The sequence below is a fragment of the Natator depressus genome, chromosome 1 (genome assembly GCF_965152275.1).
Source record: "Natator depressus isolate rNatDep1 chromosome 1, rNatDep2.hap1, whole genome shotgun sequence".
In the NCBI taxonomy this organism is placed as follows: domain Eukaryota; kingdom Metazoa; phylum Chordata; order Testudines; family Cheloniidae; genus Natator; species Natator depressus.
Genome location: NC_134234.1, coordinates 54,429,971 through 54,456,787, shown reverse-complemented (window position 1 = coordinate 54,456,787; position 26,817 = coordinate 54,429,971). Strand labels below are relative to the sequence as shown.

General features: G+C 41.8%; 1 protein-coding gene across 1 annotated transcript in view; it reads right to left on the bottom strand.

The window, feature by feature from the left end:
- COG6 (component of oligomeric golgi complex 6) overlaps nucleotides 1-25,974 on the bottom strand; it is a 105,599-nt gene extending 79,625 nt beyond the window's left edge. The window contains exons 1-4 of the mRNA XM_074960086.1: nucleotides 25,693-25,974; nucleotides 24,271-24,414; nucleotides 23,154-23,225; nucleotides 12,541-12,599 (exon numbers count right to left, since the gene is read on the bottom strand). Coding sequence (XP_074816187.1) covers nucleotides 12,541-12,599; nucleotides 23,154-23,225; nucleotides 24,271-24,414; nucleotides 25,693-25,848 — 431 coding nt within the window. The 5' untranslated portion in view covers nucleotides 25,849-25,974. The remainder of the gene's footprint in view (nucleotides 1-12,540; nucleotides 12,600-23,153; nucleotides 23,226-24,270; nucleotides 24,415-25,692) is intronic.
- Nucleotides 25,975-26,817: the final 843 nt, after the last annotated feature.

Below are 26,817 nucleotides of genomic sequence, written 5' to 3'. Positions count from 1 at the left end.
GGATCTCAACCCAGAATTCCAATGGGCAGCAGAGACTGCGGAAACTGTGGGATAGCTACCCTCAGTGCAACGCTCCGGAAGACGACTCTAGCCTCGGTACTGTGGAAACACTCCACCGAGTTAATGCACTTAGAGCATTTTCTGTGGGGACACACACACTCGAATATATAAAACCGATTTCTAAAAAACCAACTTCTATAAATTCGACCTAATTTCGTAGTGTAGACATACCCTAGATGTCTTGAGTCAATGTGAAGAAATGGAAACAACTACAAGCATGGTTGAGAGCTCTGTTTGTTCAGTATACTACCAGGTTCAATCATCAGTGGAATCTGCGGCCTGTTAAAAATTGGATTGTAAGTTCTAAGCCATTTGCTGCTTTCTTACACGTGTGAATTTACAAATTACACCCATGCAACAACATGGGATTTCAACTACTAATATTGAATTAAATGGCCATGAACCAAACAGCTGTTCAGAATTCAAAAAAAAAGTTAGCAAAAATCAGTTTTTCAGTATTTCACCATGTGTTCTCCAAAAGAAGGTTGATAGAGACAAACAAGAAAGTTGTTTTACATCAAATAACTTTCGTTCCTTGTCAGGATTAACCTCTTTTTGTAGGCCACATTATTAAATATAACTCTGAGCCTGATTCTTGTTTATATTAAGGCAATGTTTGGGCAGTGTCAAGGATCTTAAAATGGACATATATGCTCACTGTAATGCCCTTTTACACTCTTACAGTGATGTAAAATAAGGATCAGGAACATAGTATTTAATGCATTCATGATTTATCTTATGATGATAGGTTAATGTTCCAACCAACATTAATCTACACTAATTCTCCCATTAAGAACTCACCTGTTCATCTTCAAGAATCATAGAAATGTGGGGCTGGAAGGGACCTTGAGAGGTCCCCCAATGGTGGGGCAGCACCAAGTATACCTAGACCATCCTTCACAGGTGTTAGTACGTTTAACCTGTTCTTAGAGACTGATTCAGACTCAGCTCAGTTCTAATACAGTATTATACTTAACCAAAAAAAAATTCCCAATAGACAGACAATGTTCAATAGCAGTGCAGGTGGCCTATAGCTGGCATTATCTGGAATAGATCAATTTCCTCATGTAGATAGATGGCCCAAATTGCATCTGTTATACCATTTTTTATACTGGCAAAACTCCACTGACCTCAGTGGAATTATTCCTGCTTAATGCCTCGTTACTTATGCTTTATATATTGGTGTAAGTGAGAGCAGAATCAGGCTCCAGGTCTTAACTCCCCCCCCTCAAATTAATTTGTGTTGAAAAGTTTAGGCAATTAGTCGATCTTTCACATGAAATGTTCTTCACAGAAACAAAATGTAATTCCAGCATAAGGTCAGGACACAAAGTGCATCTCATTAGTACAAATCACCACTTTCTTTTCTCTATGGATACTGATGAAAGCATATTTCTCCAACCTGCCACAAACATTGCTGAACTTCCTGAAGTCCCTCTAAATCAATTACTAATGGGAAAGTAATCTATAAAAAATATCCAACACATCAATAAGATTCTCAGCTGAGGGAGTACTGTAGAATGTGCAAGATTATTGTTGCAGAATGCATGCTTATTGAAAACATTGTTCCCAGTGAAAGGCTTTCAAGCCTGTTTTTCTGAGACCTGTGGGTGCTCTCTCTATGCTCACTCTTTTTTCTTTTATAAATAGTGTAAACACTAGTAATGCATTTGAGACCACCATAAAAATACTTTATAAAATATAGTTAAAGGTTATTTATTTAATGCTTATTGATGTTTCATCTTGTTTAATTTACTTAATGCTACAGGAAACAAATTCTTCAGAATCAATATAACTAACAGCTACATATTCCAATATCACAATAGGCTTTTTTTCTGGATTCATTTTTATTAAAACAAAAACAAAACAAATACACAAATGAAAGATTGCTACAAAAAGAGAAATTTATTGTTCTCAGTTTATATAGTTTTAACGGCATGCTCATACGAGCAGTTTCAGTTTTAAAATAACAAAATGCATTTTAAAAATAATGACCCACAGCCCACAATACATGTCTTAGCAGCATGAAAACCAAGGGGGAGATTTAAAAGTCTAAGGTATTTAGGAGCACAAGTTGCACTGAAAGTTCCTAAATCCCTTAAGGAGACAAGAAGGGTGAGGTAATATCTTTTATTGGACCAACTCCGCTACAGTGCTTCAGTGCAATCTCTGCTATGCTGATGGGAGAGCCTCTCCTGTTAGTGTAGTTAATCCACCTCTGTGAGAGGCGAGAAGTCCTCCTGTTGACATAGCACTGTCTAAACCCACAGTTAAGTTGGTATAACTGCATCACACAGGGGTGTGGATTTTTCACATCCTTGAGTGATGTAGTTATACTATGTGAGTTTATATAGTAGCATAAGGTATGGCATAAAGGTAGTAACACCCCTGCAATCATCACAGGACACAAAAGGGGGACATGAGCGTAGTAAGTCATAAAACCAGTGTCTTTATTAAGACCATGATTTTTAGTGCCTAGCAAAGTTATGAATTTAAGCTCCCAGGCTCAACTTTTGAAGGTGTTGCGTAGGTTTCCTTTGAAGACCAGGACTGAGAGGTCAGATATGGCGTGCTCATTTTGTGAAAAGTGTACGCCCACAGGTGATGTGGTGTTTTTGTCTTATTTTTATGTGAGAGTTCATTTAAAAGAATGTGAGTGAAACCAGACAATCACCATAGTTGCTATTAGGGCCTATCACAACATGTGGTGTATCTCATCCAGCACATTAAATGCCGCATTAGTTACTCAAGAGTTATGTAACCCTATGCTCTCTTCTCTCTCTCTCTCTGTGTAAAATATGTGTGTGTGTGGGTGTGTGTCTGTGTGTAAAATATTTTTAAAAAACTACATTAAAAGAATGTTAGGGTCACAAAGTCAAGCACTCAAAAGTTAGGAAATACCATAATTAAGCATTCCTAGGCAACCTAAAATTGTCCCCCTTAGGTGCATGCATTACGATAGTCTTTAAACAATCACAATTTTTTCCACATGGGAAAACAACATATTTTGAACTAACCTCACTCTTGAAAATTGCCACCTTTTAGCTGAAACTTTTCAAAAAACAGCCTAAGGCAGACAGACTTAGCATGACAATTTCCATCCCAAATGGTAAAAGTTTGGCAAAGTTATCAGCAACTGAAAACTGGGTCTTATGATAGGAGGTAATGGGCAAACAATTATAGGCCATGCTGCCAGTTCCTCTTATAATAAACTATGTACTGTTTCATCCAGGGACCCCAATCAGTTTCAGGTCACCAGTCTTACACACTTTACAAATGCAGACAACTGTTCCTCCCTCCCCGCCAAAAAAAAAAAAAAAAAAAAAAGTCCCGCGAAGATATAATCTATGGAGACAAGCAACATATGAGAGGAGAGGAGGGGAGGGGAGAAGAGATGGGCATAAGAACACAATAAATATTCAAGTCACTTAATTATACTTACATAACAAATGGTAACATTTTATTGTGCAAAAATTATTCTGCTTTTCTGAATCAGCCTGCTTCAAAAATGCAGTAACTACCTAGGAAGTGTTTTTAGAGTGTTCTAAGGAGCACAATATTAAAACACAAAGGAATCATCAGTAGTACCATTTTTAGTTTCTTACTAGCAGATTTCAGATCACAAGCTACTTTGAATTTGAGCTACTTCTTTGACACACACAAATGCTTTGGTGCCAAGATTGTTGTGCAACTATCATCATGTAGGTGTCCTTTACTTGGCTAAGCAGCCTGATTGAGGCTTATCTGTTTTAGTAAATTGGTGGGAATTGCTCATAATTTATCTTTATCACATGCTGTCTCTCTTCAGTTCCTTACCCTTATCATGCATTAGCAGTGTATTTCAATAGGTGGAATAAGTAAGTTAGTAAAATACCTTCATATGATATAAATTAAAAAGGAAAGCTGAATTTCACAGTTTTTGTTAACAATCCGAGTTGTACAGGGAGTATGTCCAACAGAACTGGGCCCTAGTTCATCACTGTTGTCCAGTTTATACATTAAGAATAGTTTTTGGTTTGCTTGTGAAGGATCCTGTGGAGCTACAGTATGTTTCAGAAAACAGGTAGCCAAAATAAAGATAATTTCTAGTAGCATTAAACATTAGTCAAGATTTTGTATCCTACGGCAAAGATTAGCACCCATAAAGACATGTAATCCCATAAAGTACCAAAACCTGCAAATTAAAAGTCTGTCTTGACATAGTTTTATGCTAGGGAAATATCTAAGTGTAATTCAAATTATAATAACAAAACAAGAAAAGAAAAAAGCTCAAGGCAATCCTTCAATACTATCCTCAATATTGAGTGTGAAGGGCATGTTGTAGCAAGTATTTTCCTGAGTATTCTGAGTGGAAAAGATGACAGAGCAGTAAAATTGTCCTGAAGGTATGGAGAATGGAAGAGAGGGAAACTGCACGTTCAAAAGAGTTATGTCACTTCCTGAGAACCATCATACAAACAGTTTAAGTAGCTTTTCAGCCTACAGTAGCTCAGTTCTTGCTAATTCTTGATTTTGGTGAAAAACAACATTCTACTCTTTTTTCATCCTATGTATAATGCTTTCTAAATATATGAGAGGGGTCAGTGGCATGGATATACTTCTCACTCTCAAGATGCTTCGCAATCTTCCATCAGGATGACTGGCAGATTCATCAGAATTACAAGTTCACTGCAAGTGAAATCGAATCATAACCCATAGTAGAACTAAGCAGGATAAATATATATTTGTCCATTTTCTGCTACTACATAGGACTTGCTGTCTCCCATGATGGCTGTCTATCTTGGATTCTGTTACACTGTTTATATCCAACACACTTATTAGGCAAGCCGAGCTGTGAATTAATGTCAAGATTAGATATAGCTGGAACACGTAATAAATCCCAATACACATCACAGTTGAGACTGAGCTGAGATACAAAAAATCTTAAAACAAAAATGAGATAGGTAAAGAACAGTTTGTCCCCACAAAGTTCCACCACTGCATCCCAGAATGACCTAAGAGCAACCACATCCAGAGGAGGTTAGGTCAGCGTGCAATAAAGAAGGATGGAACAGTCGCCATTACTACGCGTTTTAAGGTCTTTTTTCCAATAAAAACTGCCAACATTCAATTATTATTAATGGGAATTTAAGTATCTTTTCAGTAGACTTTCACTGTCATCAGTTCATTTTTATTTCCAAGCACTACTCTTTTTGTGGTCTCTCTTAAATCATGACTCTTTTGAAAAGTGACTGTAAAACTGGCCGTGTGGGATTCCATTTTATCTTTTCAATTCATTCACTATCAAAGCAACTGTTAGCCCTGCCAAATCAATGTGCGATATGAAAGTCAAGCTGGATACTTTCAGGTTGCACATTACCATCAGTAATAAGCGATTCTGCAATTGGAACTTAATAATTTTGTTGATACATGGACCAGAAAAGAATCCTGCTCACTCTACCATAGCTGTATTGGCTTTGCAGTGCTAAAGAGAGGAAAAAGCTGTGAAATCTTATTTTAACCACTAAAACAACTAGTTACCAGAATGTTCTGTAAGAATTTTACATAACTTTTCTGAACACAATTACATTCTGTACCCAGGTATGCATTGATAAGATATGCTTTTTTAAAAACCAAACTACAGCACATGGTTTGTTCATCTTTTATTTGTTTTAAGGTAAAAATCAGGTCGGCAAGATTTACAAGGCGCATCTATGTGGTAAATGTGGCTGTCTTATAGAAATATTTTATATTTCTATTGAGTTGTAAATAATTTTAAGATAATGATTTCAAAATATACACCCACCTTGGTAATGAAAAGAAATTTAAGCTGTCACTGATTCTAGCCATTCTTAAACAAGAATTAAATGTTCAATGATTCATAACAAATCTGTAGATGGAAATTCTAGACAAAAGCAACATAAAGTCCTGAGACAAGAAAAAGTCCATCAGCTCATTATGGCTCATTACTTCCAATATTTCGTTTCTCCCAAGAAAGCATTCAACTGTTTCCTAACTGATCTCAGCAGCTCAGCCTGAACAATCTTGCCCAGTAGGGCATTTCCAAATGTATATTACTTTGCTTAGCAGAGCACTTGAACGTTTATCTCCAGTGTAATAAAGTGTGTATTTGGGCTAACAAAGAATTAAATTTAGTATTTAAAGACTCATTTTAATATTTTAAACTATTTTCATAATTACAGCATTACTTTAGTCTTATGGATCACACATTTTTTCCTTAACTTATTCTTACGGTGCTCACTAAGTACTATAGTCTCTCCACCTTGCCAGTAATTCATTTTGTGGGCTAAAATGTTGATACAGCAGAGACTAGAGGCACTCCCTCCAAACAGAATAAAACCTTACCAACTTGTTTCAGATACATGCCTCATATTCAAACCAAGCTGCAATGAACACTTAAATGGAATATAAGCTTTTCATAACACTTATCTAACGAATAATAAATGTTCTGTGAAAAAAGAAAAAGGTAACATACCTATAAGCCCAATTATTTCTAAGTGATTTGTAGGGTAAGAATAATACACAATGCTGTGTAATACTGCACTGAAAGATCCTATGCCACAAAATCATCATAATTGTTAATGTATTTTATCTAACCAAAAAATGTTCTGTATCTATATAACAGGCTGAATTGAGCCCAGTTATTTTAATACTGAAATAATCATCTTACAATCTCAGATCCAAAAATGTAAGACAGCTAAGGTTAATGTTAACCCACAGATGCACCAAATTTCAGAAGTTTACTATTAAAACGAATATAGAGCCCTTCACTAAAAAGAACAAGTTATTACATATCTTTAAAAAAAATACCACATTAAAATAATGTCCAAAAGCTTCTTAAGCATGTACAAAAGTAAGGAATTTCCTTGCTATTTTAGCTTCAGAGGGGTAGCCGTGTTAGTCTGGATCCGTAAAAGCGGCAACGAGTCCTGTGGCACCTTATAGACTAACAGACGTATTGGAGCATGAGCTTTCGTGGGTGAATACCCACTTTGTGCATCCGACGAAGTGGGTATTCACCCACGAAAGCTCATGCTCCAGTACGTCTGTTAGTCTATAAGGTGCCACAGGACTCATTGCCGCTTTTGCTATATAACTATTTTATTCCTTGCCTACCTGGTATATCTAGGCATTACAACTCATTTCATGTTCATGATTCACCACTGTTCTGAGGCCTCCAAGAAAACCATCTGAGCTGCAATTGCTAGAAAATATTTAAACAAAATGAAAAGGATACATAGCTAAACAAGTACCTGAGGAGAATTACTAGATTGGCATGTTTAGATAGGCCCACAATAGCAGATCTAGGAAAGCCTCCATAGAACCCAGGCAGTGCCAGGCTGAAGTAAGGTGTAAATATGCTCCTAAATCTTCACTACTGTGAAATGACAAAAGGACTTGTCCACATTATGGGCTAATTTTCAAAAGAGCTCAACATTCTACAACTCCCATTGTCCTCACTGCTATGGCCAAGCTTGTGGGATCAGAAGAAGCCCCTAAAGGAGAAGAGTCAACTTCTTTGTTTAGGATTATTTTATGGTAATCCAGAGGAGGACCCTTCATTTACAGACTCCATCAATTTCCCTAAGTCCTTCTCTAAGTCAAAAAGTAAGTTATCAAATTGAAAGCCGTCAAAATTTGTCTAACTAACCAGGAATTGAGTCAAATGACCTGTGTACAGCATACGAGGAGACTATACTTCAAGCAAAAAGAAAAGAAACAACCATTCTACAGAACATAACTGAATAAACCTGGAGGGTCCCTGCACTGGACCATTATCCTTGGCAGCTACCTCAGAAGAGATCAATGGGAATAATCTGCAAAGATGGAAGCACCAACTGAAGTCTCAGAGGACTCAAAGACTCCTCTTACTCTCTGATTTTCTTGCACACTGGCTACCCTGAGGAAATCGCCTACCCTTTCAGGATGGTGTGGTTCCTGCAAAACATAAGCAGCTACCTTTAAAGGAGAGTATTAAGACCTGTGATTTGTCTGAGATGAGACAAATTAAGAGCGGTCTATATGTTTGTGAAGTAATTAAAATGTGGTAAAGTAAGGGTAAATAAGGTCTCTGGCATTATTTCAATGCTTCAAACAAGTGCTTTGTTTGTATTTGTGAGACCCAATTGAAAAAAGGTCTCCATCCCCCATTCCAGAGTTGAGTATTTTTATTTGGTTTTAGTTTTTAAAGTGAACCTAATTGCCAGACAATTTCAAACTCAATACTAATTACAACACCTGTTAACAAAATATATTTTAACAACAAATGGCTGCTTATGGTTGAACGTAGTTCTGCAGGAATTTCCGACTAATGGGAATTAATTGCAAATTTGAAGGTAGAAGGTGAAAATGACCATGAAATGATAGATTTCATGATTCTGAGGAAAGGGAGTGAGAGAAGCAGAATAAAGACAATGGACTTCAAAAATACAGATTTTAACAAACTCCGGGAATTGAGAGGTAAAATTGTGAGGCTTCCTTGGGGGTGTTCAGAACTGTAAATCTCCTTGTTACCCCTCTGCCTCAGCGAGAGAGAGATTTGCTGCTGTTAAACTTGTGTCAGCTCCCTGATACTCCAGACTGTTAGGTAGCCCAACAAACACCTCAGGACCCTTTCAGCCCTTACTTCAGCTTGCAGGTAACACTTGGTGCATTTTAGTTCCTGAACTCCCTTGGAGAGCATTCCCCTGCCGTATCCAGCCCCTGTCACTGGACACTCACAGAAATTACCTATTCCACTGTCTCCAAAGAGACAGTATACACAACAGCCTGCTGGCTCAGCAGAGGATGCACACCTGAGATAAATTTATAATAAAACAAAATAAGTGTATTAATAAGAGCAGAGATTCAAGTGATATTAAGCAAGGATAAGAGAAACAGAATATGGTTACAAATAAAACCAGAGTATAACACAATTTTTAATTACTAAAACTTAACAGTTTACAATCCTTTGGCTAAAACAGTTTCTCACCCTCCATAGTCCTTTTGCAAAGTTTGTGATTTTTAGTATGTGTGTAGAGGTTTGTTTTTTAATCATTTTTAATATATTTCCTCTGTTATGCTTTTACCTTAAGAATAAATGTGCTTGCTTAGAAAATCTTTGTGCTAACTTATGGCAGTGTGTCATTACACTGTTGATATCCTTCAAAGAGGAAGTAAAATGCAGGCACTGGCCTGTTCTGGCAGTCTGGCTTGCTGGGAATAATGCAGTGTCGCCAGGGAACTGTGAGGCTTGGAGAAACCTCAGTCAGGAGGGAGAGGGACACAGGTCTCTGCCCAAGAGAGGTGACTGCTGAGGAACCAGAAGCCTAAAGTGGGTGCCCTCCATGGACCACAGAAGTAGAATACAGGAGCCATTGCCCTGAACTGTGACATCTAACTCTGATACCTAGAAAAATGCTGGAAGAAATTATCAAACAATGAATTTGTAAGCACTGGGAGGATAATAGGGTGATAAGGAATAGCTAACATGAATTTGTCAAGAACAAATCATGCCAAACCAACCTAATTTCCTTCTTTGCCAGTGTTATTGGCCTAGTGAATAGGACAGAAGCAGTAGATGTCCAATATTAATATTTTGACACAGTCCCACATGTCACTCTCATAAACTACGGAAATATGGTTTAGATCCATGGTTCTCGGCTTTTTTTTCATTTGCAGACCCCTACAAAATTTCGAACGCAGATGAGAACCCCTTTGGAAATCTTAGACAGTTTGTGGACCTCACTGGTTGAGAACCACTGGTTTAGAAGAAATTACTGTAACACGGGTGCACATCTGTTTGGAAAAAACCCTACTCCGAGTATGTTTCAGTTGTTTCTGGCATATCTAGTGGTGTACGCAGGTGTCAGTCCTTGGTCCAGTACAATTCAATATTTTTATTAATAACTTGGATAATGGAGTGGAGAGTGTGCTTATAAAATTTGTGAAGGACCATGTATACTTAGACCATCTCTGATCAGTATTTGTCTAACCTGTTCTTAAAAACCTTCAATGGTAGCAATTCCACAACCTCCCTTGGAAGCCTATTCCAGCAGTTATACTTGGAAAGCTTTCATAATATCTAACCTAAATTGTCCTTGCTGCAGATGAAGCCGTCTTGCCATACCTTCAGTGGACATGGAGAACAATTGATCACTGTCCTATTTATAACAAATCTTTGCATATTTGAAGACAGTTATCAGGTTTCCCGCCTCAGTCTTCTTTTCTCAACTATCCCACATTGTTGGCTCATATTCAATTTGTGATTCACTATAACCTGCAAATTCTTTTCACCAGTATTACAACCAAACCAATATTCCCCATTTTGTAGCAGGGGAATGCTCTCCAAGGGAGTGCAGGAACTAAAGTGCACCAAGTGTTAGCTGCAAGCTGAAGTAATGGCTGAAAGGGTCCTGAGGTGTTTGTTGGGCTACCTAACAGTCTGGAGTATCAGGGAGCTAATACAAGTTTAACAGCAGCAAACCTCTCTCTCACTGAGGCAGAGGGGTAACAAGGCGATTTACAGTTCTGAACACCCCAAGGAAGCCTCACAATTTTACCTCTCAATTCCCGGAGTTTGTTAAAATCTGTATTTTTGAAGTCCATTGTCTTTATTCTGCTGCTCTCACTTCCTTTCCTTAGGAATCATGAAATCTACTATTTTATGATCACTTTCACCCAATTGGCTTCTACCTTCAGATATGCAATTAATTCCCATTAGTCAGAAATTCCTGCAGAACTACGTTCAACCATAAGCAGCCATTTGTTGTTAAAATATATTTATATATCCACAAAAAAAGATAACCGCATCTCAGTTCTAACCATTTCACATATTCATCTTTCAAACTAATGAATTATCAAAGTTACCTATCTTTTACTCAATTACTTATTCAAAGGGTGAAATTTGTATCAAGGTTTTGGCAAAGTCATTCATCTCTTTAATGTACCCAACATCCTACATCTTACTTTAAATCTATGTTTAAATTACACTACAGCCCCACACTCACACTGTCATAGGGCACAATCCAGCTCCCAGTAAAATCCATGATACGCTCCGATTGACTTCTTTGGAAGCAAAATCAGGTCTACTCTAGCTCATAATTTCTGTTCTAAGTAATTGTTTCCTGTGATAAATTAATCTCCAGTGATCTACATATACTTTTCAGAGGAAGAAGACAAGAGCAAACAGCTTAATTCTCCTTAAGATGACAATAAATACTAAAGCTGTAACAAGATATGTCCTAACCACAAAACACGTAAAGAGTACATAAAGCTGTCATGGGCCATGATGGTCCCCATGAGTAAACGCAAAGAAAAGATATTTTCCTTTTCACCGGTACTGGGTATCCAATGGAGTTTAAGGGGAAATTATTCATTTTAATTCATATTAAAGAGCAGTTTTATATTTCGGAATGGACTTTAAATATGGCAAAATCGAACTGTATTCTAATTTTTTTTTTGTACCAACATACTTTTTTTCTCCCCTGCAGACATAACATAGCACAATACTAGCCCACTGAATGAGTGGTTTTCAACAACAAAAAACCAGCCTACAATGGGAGACTGAGCACTGGGATCTAGGTAATGTTTGGTTATGAAGTTATTTGTCTAGGATTTGTAAATGGGAGCAGTTTTGTTTTTGTTTTCTGGGGGGAGGGAAGGGGGTATAATGGGAGCTGCAGGGAAGGTGCTTTGGGTGGAGGCAGCGCACAGAGCTGCCTGGCCATGCCACCGCCTAGCAGCTGAGCAAGGGGGATGTCGCCGCTTCCGGGGAGCTCCCCTGGTAAGCACGGACCAGAGCCCGCCTCACCCGTCCCGTGCCCCAATTCCCTACCCCTCCCAAACTCTGCTGCTGGGGGGGGGCAGGCATGCGGAGCCAGGTAGGGAGCCTGCCAACTCTGCCAATCCCCCCCCCAGCACCAGCGGGGGTCCCAAGACGTGTGCTGATGCCCTCCAGCACCAGCGAGGATCCCGGGCCATGCACCACCACCCGCCTGCCCCCCGCAGCACTCGCGGGGCCCCCGGGCAGCCCCCCCAAGTTTTAATCACTGGTATTTTTAGTAAAAGTCATGGACAGGTCACGGCCCGTGGATTTTTGTTTACTGCCCATGAACTGTCTGTGACTTTTACTAAAAATACCTGTGACTAAAACGTAGCCTTAACTATGTACCATGAACTGATATATAATGTATTATTGTAGTAAATGTTATATACCAGCTAAACATCAGATAAACTGCATTATAGTTCATCATACTGTACCACAGTAAGTTGTTCTTTTCTACTGGAAACATTGACTTTTGATAACAACAAGCAGCAGTGTGTTAATGAGGTTCACGTCATCTTATGATAACTAGGACCCAATTCTGCTACCTTTATTTAAGTTGAGTTTCAATTGAGACCTCTTGCAAAAAAAGGTACTTCTTAAAATAAGGATGGCAGAATCCAGTTTAAAAGCAATCCACAATATTATATGAATTATAAATAAGGTAGCATACATACTTTTCTGCTTGTAGCTTTGTCGTCTTCACCATCAAATCCTGGGTCTGTTCTTTCGCTGCCTAGAATATAATTTGAATCACTGTAGCTATATGAAGTTAACATACAGTACCAAACTAATTCCATTTCTACTGTTTTTAAATATATTTTTAAAAGCCCTCTAATTACAAGACATTTAAACAAAGTACTCTTTGAAGGAGAACTGCCTTGTTATAATAACCATTAATCAATTATTTCCTAGTTTTCAATAGTTTGGCATAAAAAAGGAATTCCATTTAAAATTCTTGACCTGTGCTACAAAACCATTTCAATTATTTTATTTGGTCCTTCAGTTGCAAATACTTTGTGCTACAAATGAGTTGGACATGCTCATCTGAACGCAAAAGGGCTCAGATATCTATTTATCCCCACTCTCTGGGGACCCTTTAAGCATAGTACACCCAGCATAGGCTCTGGCTGCTGGGCAGCGACAACACAACAGATCCGTTAGGGCTAGCCCCCCAGGTGACAGCCAGCTGCACCAGAGCTGTGGCTCTCTCTAGCGTCAAAATGAAATAGCACAGGAATGTGACTTTGAGCCATGAGGTAATGAGCTCTATTTTATACTGTTGGTCTATATGTACTCCCTCTAGATACTGTGGGTGTCATTCCACTGACAGAGGAAACCCTAAAGCAAGATTTAGGCTGAGTATCAAGAAAAACTTCCCGACAGCAAGATGTATTCAGCTGTGGAACAATCTCCCAACAGAAGTAGTGGGAAAAGACCTAGAAAGATATATGATAGGAAACAATCACAGAATCATAGAAATATAGGGCTGGAAGGGATCTCAAGAGGTCATCTAGTCCAGTCCCCTGCTCTGAGGCAGGACCAAGTCAACTTAAACCATCCCTGATAGATTTTTGTCCAAATTGTTCTTACAAACATCCAATGTCAGGGATTCCATAACTTCCCTTGGAAGCCTATTCCAATGGTTAGCTATCCTTATAGTTAAAAAATCTCCTATATCCTAAAATCTACCCTAAATTGCCCTTGCAGCAGATTACGCCTTCTTGTCAGACTTTTGCATATCTGAAAACAGTTATAAAGTTCTCCCCTCAGTCCTCTCTTCTCAACTGCATCACACTGTGATCCACTATAACCCAGATCCCTTTCAGCAGTACTACACCCTAGCCAGTTATTCCCCATTTTGTAGCTATGCATTTGATTTTTAATTCCTAAATGCAGTACTTTGCTTTTGTCTTTATTGAATTTCATCTTGTTGAATTCAGACCAATTCTCCAATTTGTAAACATCATTTTGAATTCTAATCCTGTCCCTCCAAAATGTATGCAACCCCTCCCAGGATGGTGTCATCTGCAAATTTTATAAGCATACTCTTCATTCCATTAGACAAGTCATTAATAAAATGAATGAATAGTACCAGACTCAGGACAGACCTCTACAGGACTCCACTCGATATATTCCCCCGTTTGACAGTCAGCTACTGATAACTACTCTTTGAGTATGGTCTTTCAACCACTTTTGTACCCACCTTACAGTAATTTCTTCTAGATCACAGTTCCCTAGGGTTTTTCTTTTTTATGAGAATGTCATGTGGGACTGTCTCAAAAACCCTACCAAAATCAAGATGTAACATCTACTGTCCCCCTCTATTCACTAGGCCAAGTAGTGGTTAGTTTGGCATGTTTGTTCTTGACAAATCCATTGTTGGCTATTACATATAACCTTATTATTCACTAGATGCTTTCAAAGTAATGATGACTGTTCTGTAATTTCCCAGGTCCTCTTTATTTCCCTTCTTAAAGACAGGTACCATGTTAGCCCTTCTCAAGTTTTCTAGGACCTCACCTGCCCTTCATGAATTCTCAAAGATATTAACAGTTCAAAGATTGTTTCAGATAGTTCCTTAAATATCCTGGGAAGCATTTCATCAGGCCCTGCCAATTTGAATACATCTAACTCAATATTCTTTAATGATGTTCTTTCCCTATTTTGGCTTATGTTCCTTCCTCGTTGTTAATATTGTGTTAAGCATCACTTTTTAGTGAAGATAGAAGCAAAATAGTCATTAAACACCTCAGCTTTCTTAATGCCATCCCTTATTAACTCTCCTTCACCACTAGGTGGGGGACCTACACTTTCCTTAGTCTTTCTCTTGTTCCTAATGTATTTAAATAACCTCTTATTGCCATTTTATGTCCCTTGCTAGGTTTAAATCATTTTGTCCCTGAGCCCTTTATGATTTTTTTGCTAGTGCTATTCTTTTGTACTCATCCTTAGTAATTTGTTCATGTTTCCACTTTTTGTAAGATTCTTTTTTGAGTGTCAGGTCATTGAAGAGCTCCTGATGGAGCCATATTGACCTCTTCCTGTCCTTCCTCTTCATCAGGCTAGTTTGCTGTTGTGCCTTTAGTATTGTCTCCTGAACTACTTTATTGCTAAAATTTTTCTACCCATTGGTCCTTACCTACCAGTTATCTGAGTTTATGGTCTGCTTTTTTTGAAGTCCATGGGTTTTATTCAGAAAAGGATCTGACAGAATATACCTGTGTAAACACCCCACACAGTGTTGCAATAATTGTTGTACAAGGCATATCTTTTGAGGTATCATTTCAAAACTCAATTTGCTGATCAATAATACCATGACAAAATGCACACAGCAGCATTATATGTGAAGATATAAACACAGGCTGAAATCATGACTAAAAGCATGTTCTGCAAGCTAAGTCTGGGGAGTGGCCAGAGACACAGGACAAGCTGACATCTCAGCCAGCTATAAACAAGGCTGACAGACATTACCCACTAAGTAGCCATTCTCTGGCAGGAAAGGAGGCAGGGGCAAAAAATCTACATCTTAGCAAAGCAACAGCATGGAGTTTCCTTCCACACAGACTGCTGGTCGCCTTGCTCCCAGCTGGAAATGCTTCTCTAAGGGCGGAAAAGGAATATAAAAAGAAGAGGTAGACACCTCCCTGCACTCTTTCCCCCTACCCACTTCAACAGAAGAGGCAAAGGACGCAGCCATTGGACTCTAGGGGAGGGGTCCTAACCAAAGGAGCTTGGGGATAAGACTGCTGGAAGCACGTAGTGAGAAAACTTTGCTTTGAATCTAATGTAGTTAAGTTAGGCATCAGTAAGTATTTTATCTTTATTTTTCTTGTAATCACTTCTGACTTCTATGCTCATTGCTTGTACTCACTTAAAATCTCTCTTTATAATTAATAAGCTTGGTTTTGTTTTATCTATCCAGTGTGTTCAAGATGAAGTGCCTGGGTAACCCCATTTGGGATAACAAGTTTTGTGCATAATATTCCCTTAAAGGAACAACAGACTCAATATATTTCTACTGGCTAGGAGAGGGCTGGGCAGTACAGGAAATACATTCCCAGGGGAAAATCTGGGCTTGGGAGTGTGTTGCGGTCACTCTCTAGTACTCTTTAAGGCTGGTAAGAGACAAGATGCAGCTGGCTGGCTGCAGCACACACAGAAAGTTGGAAGTGATTTACATGCTGGAGGCTATTTGTGAGCAGTCCCAGTTGGAGGCTACAGCAACAAAGCACTGTAAAGGGCACCCCACGTTACAAGGCAGGGGTGACACAGTTACTCATTGGTCTGAATTGTACACTGGTATGTCACAGAGTTATAGTGGATCACAAACTTTATAATATAAGCAAATCATTCTGGGATGTATTAGCAGGATTTTAGTACGCCAGACACAAGAAGTGATTCCTTCCATTCCACTATAACCCTGATAAGGCCTCAAGTGGAGTATTGTGCCCAGTTCTGGGCATTATACTTCAGGACAAATGTGGACAAACTGGAGAAAGTCCAGGGGAGAGCAACAAAAATGAATAAGTTCTAAAAAGCATGAGGAAAGATTGAAAAAACTGGGTTTGTTTAATCTGAAGAAGATTAAGGGAGGACGTGATAAGTCTTCAAGTACATAAAAGGTGGTTAGAAAGAGGAGGACAATAGATTGTTCTCTTTAACCAATGAGGACAAGACAAGAAGCAATGGGCTTAAATTGCAACAAAGGAGATTTAGGTTAAACATTTAAAAAAATGTCTTAACAGTAAGGATAGTTAAGCACTGGAACAAATTGCCTAGGAAGGTTATGGAATTCTGATATTGGATGTTTTTAAGACCAGGTTAGACAAACACCTGTTAGAGATAGTCTAGATAATACGTAGTCCTGCTTCAGTGAGGGGGACTGGACTAGATGACTTACTGAAATCCCTTTCAGTCCTACATTTCTATGAAACATTATCCTCACTAACAATTATGCCACAATCATCAAGATCAGCTGAAGAGTTTATGAGAACAGGCCCTAGATTTTACCACTGGTGGTATGGAAGTAGATCAGTCCTATTCCAGAGCCCTCAATATCCATGCATGTGTCAAAGCCATAAGGCTACTGACCATAAAGCTATACTGTAAGGCTCAGCAACAGGTTTTTGTTGGGGGTAGGGAGGAAAGGGTAACTCTACAGGGAAGAGGCTTAGAGTTTTTAAAAAAGATATAGTTAAAAGTTTTTAACAGCATGTATAAATGTACTCTGATAATATACTTCAGAGGTCTCATTCAACCTCCAAGTAACACAGTTTTGGGTACTAACTCCCCATTATCAAACTACCTTTGCCTTCTCCCTCTCTCAGTGGGTACTTTTATCAGAGGAGCAGTGTGGGGAGGGGAGAAGAGGGCAGGTAAGAAACATCACAGTTATTAATGAAGTTGCACTGGGATGGGACTTCGCCCAAGCACGTTTCATATTACTGCGTAAGGTTGAATCTTTTTTCCACTATCCCAGTTAGCTTTTCTTCCATTGTAACTGATTAGTTAAATATACTATTAGCCATTGTCAAAAACGTAGTAGAGCATGCACATTGTGAATTGCTCCTTAGAATCACATCCTCCCGAATGTAAAGAAAGCATCATTAACCTTAAAGCAAAAAAGGAAATAATAATAAAGTAAAGGAAGCATTTTAAAATTCACATGGCAATTTTTTTCCAGGTTTTATTCCAGAAAGCACTTTAAAATGCATTTACCTTTTTCCTGAATTCATGAGTATCTACAAAATATTTTGTTAACAAGAGGTATAATACTGTGTGGTTGGATTATGAAGTTTAATGTCTTTAGGACCTTTTAGAACTGAACATTATTACACAAATGTGAAGAATCAGAATAGATCAGTAATAAAGAAATGCAGCCTTTAATGGTCATTAAAATGAAATTCAGGTGCTCAGAATTAAGGACTTGAGTCTAAACCATTTTATGAAAAAGTGCATTGTATCCAGATCTTTTCTCCAAAGTTACATATTTTAATTTAAAAAAAAAAAAGCCACGAAACACAAGAGAAGGTATCAGCTTCCTTTCTGAAGAACACCTCTTTTGGAGAAGTCAAGGTCCTAGTTTCCTTTCTGAATTGAAATACAAATTGCTAAAAGAAATACCAACACCAAAACTGGAGAGAAAAATTAGAAAGATCTTGATTCAGAGCTGGCTATATACATCTGTGGGAATGTCTTATTTATTTAGCACCCAAAAGTGGGCTAAATGTTGCACATAGATAGAGTAAGACAGTATCCCTGCCCCCAAGGAGCTCCCAATTGTTATTATTTGTATTAACATAGCACTTAGGAGCTCCAGTGTGCTAGAGGCCAGGACCCCATTGTGCTTTGTGCTATACAAACACTGAACAAATACCGTCCCTGAGCTTATCACATAAGTATTAGGCCTTGTCTACACAACAAAGTTTTGTCAGCAAACGTTTTGTCACTTTACTAAAAAGTGCTGTTGCATGTCCACACTAGCATCTTGTGTCGGCAGAATGCATCCACACTAGCAGCTCTTGCATCGACACAGAGAGCAATGAACTGTGGTAGCTATCCCACTGTGCAACTGGTCACAGAGTGCTTTGGGAAGGGTTTGCAATGCCTCAGAGAGCAGGTACAGCGTCACATGATGCAGGTTCCTCAATCCCATCCTTCCAGGAACATCCTAGGAGATTGTCAGTGGCTTTTCCAACTGAAATGTGTTGGGGGAGGGAGAGGAGAGTGGTGTCTCTGGGACAGCAGAGACAGCAGGCTGACAGACCTATCCTGAGGTGGGGAGACACACACACACACCCCTCTGCTCGGCACAGCAGTCTCTCCTGAAGCAGCCAGCTCTGCCTGCCTATAGTTGTGATTCCCTCTGAGTTCTCCCACAGCCCCTCTGTGAGCTCTCTGTGCTGAGGAATGTCAAAACAGCACAGCAGTCCCCTCTGTCCCCTGCTGCTGTGTTCATACTGCAAGGCAGAACAGGAGCATTCCACATTAATGATTTGCTAGCAAGGTAGCAGCATGCTTAGCTGTCAGAAACTTCCTGGAGCTTTGAAAGGGGAGGGGTGCATGCCTGCAGGGCAGCAGAGATCAAAATAGTAAGCAGAACGATCATGGCAAGCATTGTGGAATACAAATGGAAGGCAGTTATGTCAACAAAACAAACACCAGTGTCTACACTGACGCTTTGTTGCTTTAACTTTGCCACAAAAAGCTTTATGCCTCATACTGAGGCGGTTTCCTTTTGCCACCAAAAGTAGCTTTGTAGTGTGTACACCTCCCCCGTTTTATCAGCAAAAGGCAGCTTTGCTGACAAAACTTGGTAGTGTAGACAAGGCCTTAGACAAGAGACAACACATGGACACAGACCAATGGGGAAGTACAAGGAACCAATGTGACAATATTGGTCAGAATGACAGGCTTTCGTATAACATAGGACCAAAAAGAGCGAGAAGAAGGGATTGAAACATGCAAAAAATGAACAAGTTGTTATTCGTCACTCGCTGATCCATGACTGTTGTGCTTTTAGTTCCTCCATCTTCCCCTACTAATTCAAATTCCCATTTACCCTTCAATCTCTTCCCTCATTACCCATTCCCAGGCTTATAGCCTCCCTTTCAATTCAGCTACATTGAATCCCTGCCCCAGATCATGGTAGCAAAGTCAATATATGAAAACGGGTCACACGCTTGGGATAAGAAAATGGACTCAGCAGAAAGTCTTGCTTCTTATGCTGATTAATACGAGCAGTCCCAGACCGCCAGAGAGGCAGGGCAAACCGGAACAAAATGGGTGGAGGGAGGAGAAACAACCCTGGTCGCAGTTGGAGCAGATACCAAAAGGGACAACCTCAGACCCTCCCTACTACCGGGGGCAGCCCAAGGCCCCAACTACACCCCAAGGAACACTCCAGACACCTTATCGTCCCGCCACACAGTTCTCCACCAACCCACCTCGCCCCAGTGACCTGTCAGCTGGACGATGTTTTAAATGTAACGAGCTGCAGCATGTAAAGGCCAACTGCCCCAAGAACCCCAACAGACTACAGATCATTGCACCGGAATCACACCAGAGGTCCTCAGGCCCAGATACCTCCCAGATGCCCTCAGAGCGGAGGGAAACTGTGAGTGAGGGTGGGAAGAAGGTCACCGCGTGGAGGGACACTGGAGCACAAGCGTCGACTATCCATGCTTCCTTAGTGGACCCCAATTTAATTGGCCCAGAGGTCCAAGTGACAATTCAACCCTTCAAGTCAAACTCTTTTGACTTGCCTACAGCCAAGCTGCCGGTCCAGTACAAGGGCTGGTCAGGAATGTGGACTTTTGCAGTCCATGATGATTATCCCATCCCTATGCTGTTGGGGGAAGACTTGGCCAATCATGTGAAGCTAGCCAAGAGGGTGGGAATGGTCACCCGCAGCCAGGCTAAGCAAGCTGTCACACCTAGCTCTGTTCCGGAAACTTCTACCAGGACCCGGTCAGAGGTGATGGAACCGGACCCCATGCCAACATCTGCAACAGCAGTAGTGGATCCAGCCACAGAGACCCAGACAGAGCCAGTCTCAGAACCGGAACCGATGGAACAACCAGCACCAGAACCATTGCCAGCACTGAATCCAGTACTTGCAACCCCAACACCAGAGGGCCCCACCGAACCTGAACCAACAGCAGCCCATAACCCTACACAAGAGGCTTAGCCGGAGCCTGAACCCCAACAAAGCGCACCAGCGGAGAGCGGTTCACAGTCAACGGGAACAGCCCCATCACCTGCATCTCTTCCAGAGGGACCAAGCCCAGGTCCACAATCCAGTAAGGAACTGATGTCTCCAGCATCAAGGGAACAGTACCAGACCAAACAGGAAGCAGATGAAAGCCTCCAGAGAGCTTGGACGGTGACACGGAGCAACCCACCGCCTCTCAGCTCTTCTAATCGATCCAGAGAATTAAAGGTTTGTCAGTTTACAACCCAGGGAGGAGATGACGCTGAGTGGCCTGAAGGTGTCTACTACGAAGGGAAAAGTGATGGTGGTGTGGAAGAGGTGAACCTCTCCATGACCTTTGGGCGTATGCAGTGACAGCAGATCAAGGAGCTGTGCACTAGCTACGTGCCGACGTTCTCAGCCACCCCAGGACTGACTGAATGGGCATACCACTCCACTGACACAGGTAATGCTCATCCAATTAAAGCCCAACCTTACTGGGTGTCTCCTCAAGCTAAAACTCCTATAGAATGGGAGATCCAGGGTATGCTACAGATGAGTGTAATCCGCCCCTCTGGCAGTGCATGGCCATCTCCAGTGGTTCTAGTTCCCAAACCAGATGGGGAGATACAGCATTTAGCTTACGGTAGTCCGGGCCAAAATGTAACTCGCCCAGACAACCATCCAATGCCACACACAGATGAACTATTGGAGAAACTGGGACGGGCCCAGTTCATCTCTACCTTGGACTTAACCAAGGGGTACTGGCAGGTGAATCCGCCAAGGAAAGATCAGCCTTCATCACACGTCGAGCTGTATGAATTTAATGTGCTCCCTTTCGGGCTGTGAAATGCACTTGCCACCTTCCAAAGACTTGTAGATGGTCCCCTAGCGGGATTGGGAGAATATGCAGTCGCCTACCTTGACAATGTGGCCATATTTTCGGATTCTTGGGCAGAACACCTGGAATATCTACAAAAAGTTTTTGAGCGCATAAGGGAGGCAGGACTAACTGTTAAGGCTAAGAAGAATCAAATAGGCCTCAGAGTGACTTACCTTGGATACCAGGTGGATCAAGGAACTATCAACCCCGTACAGGCCAAAGTGGATGCTATCCAAAAGTGGCCTGTCCCAAAGTCAAAGAAACAGGTCCAATCCTTCTTAGGCTTGGCCGGATATTACAGGCGATTTTGTACCGCAATACAGCCAAATCGCACCCCACTGACAGACCTAACCAAAACCAAACAGCGAAATGCAGTTCAGTGGACTGAATAGTGTCAGAAGGCCTTTAACCAGCTTAAAGCAACACTCATGTCTGACCCTGTGCTAAGGGCCCCAGACTTTGACAAACCGTTCCTAGTAACCACAGATGCGTCCGACTGTGGTGTGGGAGCAGTCTTAATGCAGGAAGGACCAAATCAAGAGTTCCATCCTACCGTGTTTCTCAGGAAGAAGCTGTCCGAGAGGGAAAGCCACTGGTCAATCAGTGAAAAGGAATGTTACGCCATTATCTATGCTCTGGAAAAGCTACACCCATACGTTTGGGGACAGCGTTTCCACCTGCAAACCGACCATGCTGCGCTACAGATCAGGAATGCAGTCTCAGAAATTCTGTTAATAAGTAATCTAGCTAGAAATGCGTTAGATTTCCTTTTGTTTAATGGCTGGTAAAATATGCTGTACTGAATAGAATGTATATTCCTGTTTTTGTGTCTTTTTGTAACTTAAGGTTTTGCCTAGAGGGATTCTCTGTTTTGAATTGGATTACCCTGTAAGATATTTACCATCCTGATTTTACAGAGGTGATTCTTTTACCTTTTCTTTAATTAAAATTCTTCTTCTAAGAACCTGATTGATTTTTCATTGTTCTTAAGATCCAAGGGTTTGGGTTTGTGTTCACCTGTACAAATTGGTGAGGATTTTTATCAAGCCTTCCCCAGGAAAGGGGGTGTAGGGTTTGGGGGGACATTTTGGGGGAAGACGTCTCCAAGTGGGCTCTTTCCCTGTTCTTTGTTTAACATGCTTGGTGGTGGCAACATAGGGTTTAAGGACAAGGCAAAGTTTGTACCTTGGAGAAATTTTTAACTTTAGCTGGTAAGAATAAGCTTAGGGGGTCTTTCATGCAGGTCCCCACATCTGTACCCTAGGGTTCAGAATGGGGAAGGAATCTTGACAATCCTCATAATAGTTCCATACACACCTTAAGGAGGAACAAGGTAGTTTTATTATACTATATAATACACTTTTAGATTCAAAATTAAAATACAGCATTCTTCACATAATCAGTTTTTCACAATAAAAAACGGATAGATACCTTGATACTCTGAAAGAAACATACTCCCATAGCTGAAATAGAAGTAGTGATATGTAACTCCCCCCAAAGTCGTTGAACGCCTTTTCCTTAGAGCTAGAAACACACTGATTACTGTACTAAGATAACAGTTAAATAGTAGCATTAATATTCTAGAGTTGCTTTAATAGAGCTGTTAACAGAAAAAACTTTTTTGGTTACTGTATTAACAGAAAGCAGTCAAGTAACCTGCCAAGATACAGCAGGGAAAGGCAGGGAAAAACAGACATCTATTCCTACAGTACCTGCAAACGAATGGTCATGTCCTGACAGCAGTTGCTCATTGCCTGAACATCTTCATTTATACTTTCAAGTTCCTAAGAATAGAATAAGACTGGTAATTTATTTGTATTGGGGCGTATTTTTTGTAATGGTCATGCTACATCAAGTCTACAATTTGAATCTACCTACAGAAGTTTTCAAAATGTTGGCATGCATGATTTATCTATGTTTCAGCAACACTTCCCCCTTCCCCACCCTCTCAGGAGTAGAAGTTATTAGTCCAGTTCTCTTCTTGGATGTACTTTTCCTAAATTTGTTTAATTTCACTCAATGAGAATATTAGTGAGCTTTTTGGGATTAAAGAGTAGTAGAAAATATTGCCATTTTATCTGCTAAGAAGCAGTGCACACATTATCTTCCATGATGCATCAGCATCTGTACAGACTGTTCAGTATACTGCAATTTTGTTCTGCTGAGCAAAATATGAAGGACCTTTTATTACTACAGAAGAAAACTTGCCACTTCTTTGGCTCTTCAGTGCCAGTCTATCATACCAATAAAAACTAAATCTGGATACCACAGAGCATTTAGTTGGTTCATTTTTAAGGGAAAAAGCAGCTAGCTTTGGAAGTTTAGCGTATCTTTGTTTCTTGTTAGTCTGACTCAGACTTGTACATTACAGCCAAACAAATTTCAAATTGATGTCCCTGAGACAATTCAGTAAAGAGCATCTGTTTTGCTTGATTTTAGTGAAATCACTTTACGATCAAATCCAGTCACTGAAGGCTCCTTCCAACCATACATATTTACATGCACTGAGTCAAGTCATTTCCAGGACAGCTTTAGGTCCAGTGTATTTATGTTCATAAGCCAAATGATGAATATCTTACACATGAGAAAAATGGTCAAATTATAGAAGATGCTGAAACAATTCTACTATGATGGTAAATTTGTTTTGGAAAAGGAAAAATTCTTTGAGGCTTGGTTTTCATGTAATCAATACTAGAGAGACAAGGTGGGCGAGATAACATCTTTTACCGGATCAACTTGTATTGGTGAAAGATGAGTTTTCAAGCTTACAGGGGTCTTTTTCAGATCAACTCTAGATGTTTTAAGATGATTTGTTAACAAAAATGTTACCTCCTTAACTTGCTTGAAAATGCAGACAAATTCTTCATTTATGGCTAAGCTACGGCGCTCAATATCTCCACGTAAGTTTCTTCTGGTTCGCAAACTGTTTTCCACAAAGAAGGTTGAAAGAGCCTTGAGAGCTTCCAGCATTTCCTGTACAATATAAGAAAATTAACTAAAAACTTCTGTTCTGAGATACTCAACATCAACATCTTGTATTATTTAACCATCTAAAGTTAACACATCTTAAAAAAAAATTAGAACAAACTCCTCAAGCAGTTAGATTATCTCTATTTTATTTTTTTCAAATTTTCATATGTGACATGGTGCATGATTTTCAACCACTATATTAATAACTGATATGAATGTGCCATGCACCAATCAAGATTTAGATTGACACAAATAATTAACCATTAGGTGTTCTTCAGTGTGAATTTCCTTATGGTCAGAAAAGAGTGGGTGACACGTGATGTTAATTTAAACACAAAATACATAAATTTTAATGTCCAAGTAATAAAGTCTTAGAAAATAAGGTTGTGACAGAAACACATAATGTAGATAGTATTTATTGCTATTCTGATTGAAGTTATGGGATATTACAGCTGCCTGCTGAATATTTTCTGTTGCAAACTGCTGACCATACTGTAATACCACATTAAAACTACTCTGGCCAAAATCCTATAACATACTATTCCAATTAAAAGGGTAAATGTGTACTTTGAAAAGTTTGCTTCCATAGCTGAAGCTTGTTGGAGGACTCTTGGAAAGAGATCTAGGTGCCTATATATACCCCAGTGAACATACTTTATCATCAACATTGCAGGTTTTACCCCCAGAGGACCAGACACCTATTTATGGGTTGCAGGCCTGAGCCACACCTGGGTTTTTACACTCCAATGGGATGATGATGCAGGATAAGAGAAGAGCATAAGGGTGTGCCGGGGCAGCCAGCATCACCCATTCATTCCAACATCAAGCCACCCCTACTCGCAGGCTGGCCCGGTAACCCGCCTGGCCCAGTGCAGCGGGTCAGGGTACGAACCACTGTGAACACCTGCTGTGGGGCTGCATGAGAGCATCTCGGCAAGCACCGACCGCCAGAGCGCCCTGGAGATCAGTCAAGAGGGGCTCACCTCTTCCCCGGGATGCTCGGGGGCCAGACGGTGTAGAGCATCGATCCCAGGCACGTTGCCCCCCCCCCACGTTCTCGCCTGCTCTCCACCCCCGCCAGGGCATCTCCCCATTCCCCCTGCTCTAGTGCTCGCCCAACTCGCACGGGCAGCCCGCTGCCCCCAGCCTGGGCACACACCCGCATACTCGCCCCCTCCGGCCTGGGCAGCCCGCTGCCCCCGGTACCCAACGCCCAGCCCCGCCGCCCCCCCGAGGCAGTGCCGGCCGCACAGGGAGGCCCGGAGCCCGCCCCGCTCTCACCTTGTCGTTGTCCAGCCGCGTCTCCAGGACCTTGTGGAGCTTACGGGACAGCGGGTTGCTACTGGGGGGCGCGGTCCCGGTGCTGCCGGCGAGCCCCTGAGAGGAACCCGACGGCGGAGCCGCCGCCGCCGCCACCTCACCCCGGCTCTCCGCCATCTTCCCCGCCCGCAGCGGAACCGGTCTCGCCGCGCCCCCGCTAGCCACCTCACGCACCTGCCAGGGAGCGGCCCGAAAATATTCCCCCCCGGGAACCGACGCCGAGGAATTTGATTCCGCTGTCTAGGCCCGTGGGGGACAGTCTGTGCTGGGACACCAGGAGCAACGGGCGGCAGGGCTCCGGGGGGGGTGGGCACGGCAGGATGGGGGCGGGGCTCCACGGAGGGGCACGGGGGCATGGGGGCGGGGCTCCCTGGCGGCGCAGAGGGGAAGCGGGTGGGGGCGGGGCTCCCTGGCGGCGCAGGGGCGGAGTGGGAGCTCCGCTGACAGGCCCCAGCCGGCGTCGCTCATCTGCTGGCCGCGGGCTCGGCGGTCTGCCCAGTTCCGGCAGGGCCTGGCACAGTGTCTCCAATCTATTTAAGCCCCAAATCAATGTTTGAATTAAGGGCAACCCAGGATCTACCCCGCCCCTGCCTCGAGGCGCCGCACTGGTCACTCCGTCCGCCCCTCTGTCCCTTTCTCTCCTCTGCCCTCACTCACTTTCACGGGGCAGGGGCAGGGGCAGGGGGTTGGGGTCCGGGTCCGGGTCCGGGAGGGGGTGCAGGCTCTGGGCTGGGGCCGAGGGGTTCGCAGCGGGGGGGCTGTGGGCAGAGCCTGGGGCAGGAGGCAGTGAGGGGTGCAAGCTGTGGGAGGGAGTTTGGGTGCAGGAGGGGGTATAGGGTACTGGCTCTGGGCGGGGGTTCAGGGCTGGGGCAGGGGGTTGGGGTGCAGGAGGGGTTATGGGGTGCTGGCTCTGACAACACACCCCTGGGGTGGGGGGCAGCTCATGGCTCTGCACATGCCCTTCTCTGTCAGCACTGCCCCCGTAGCTCCCATTGGCCACTGCTCCCTGTTCCTGGCCAATGGGAGCTGCAGGGGTGGTGCTTGCAGAGAGGGGCAGCGCGAGGAGGGAGACCCCTGCCCTCCGTC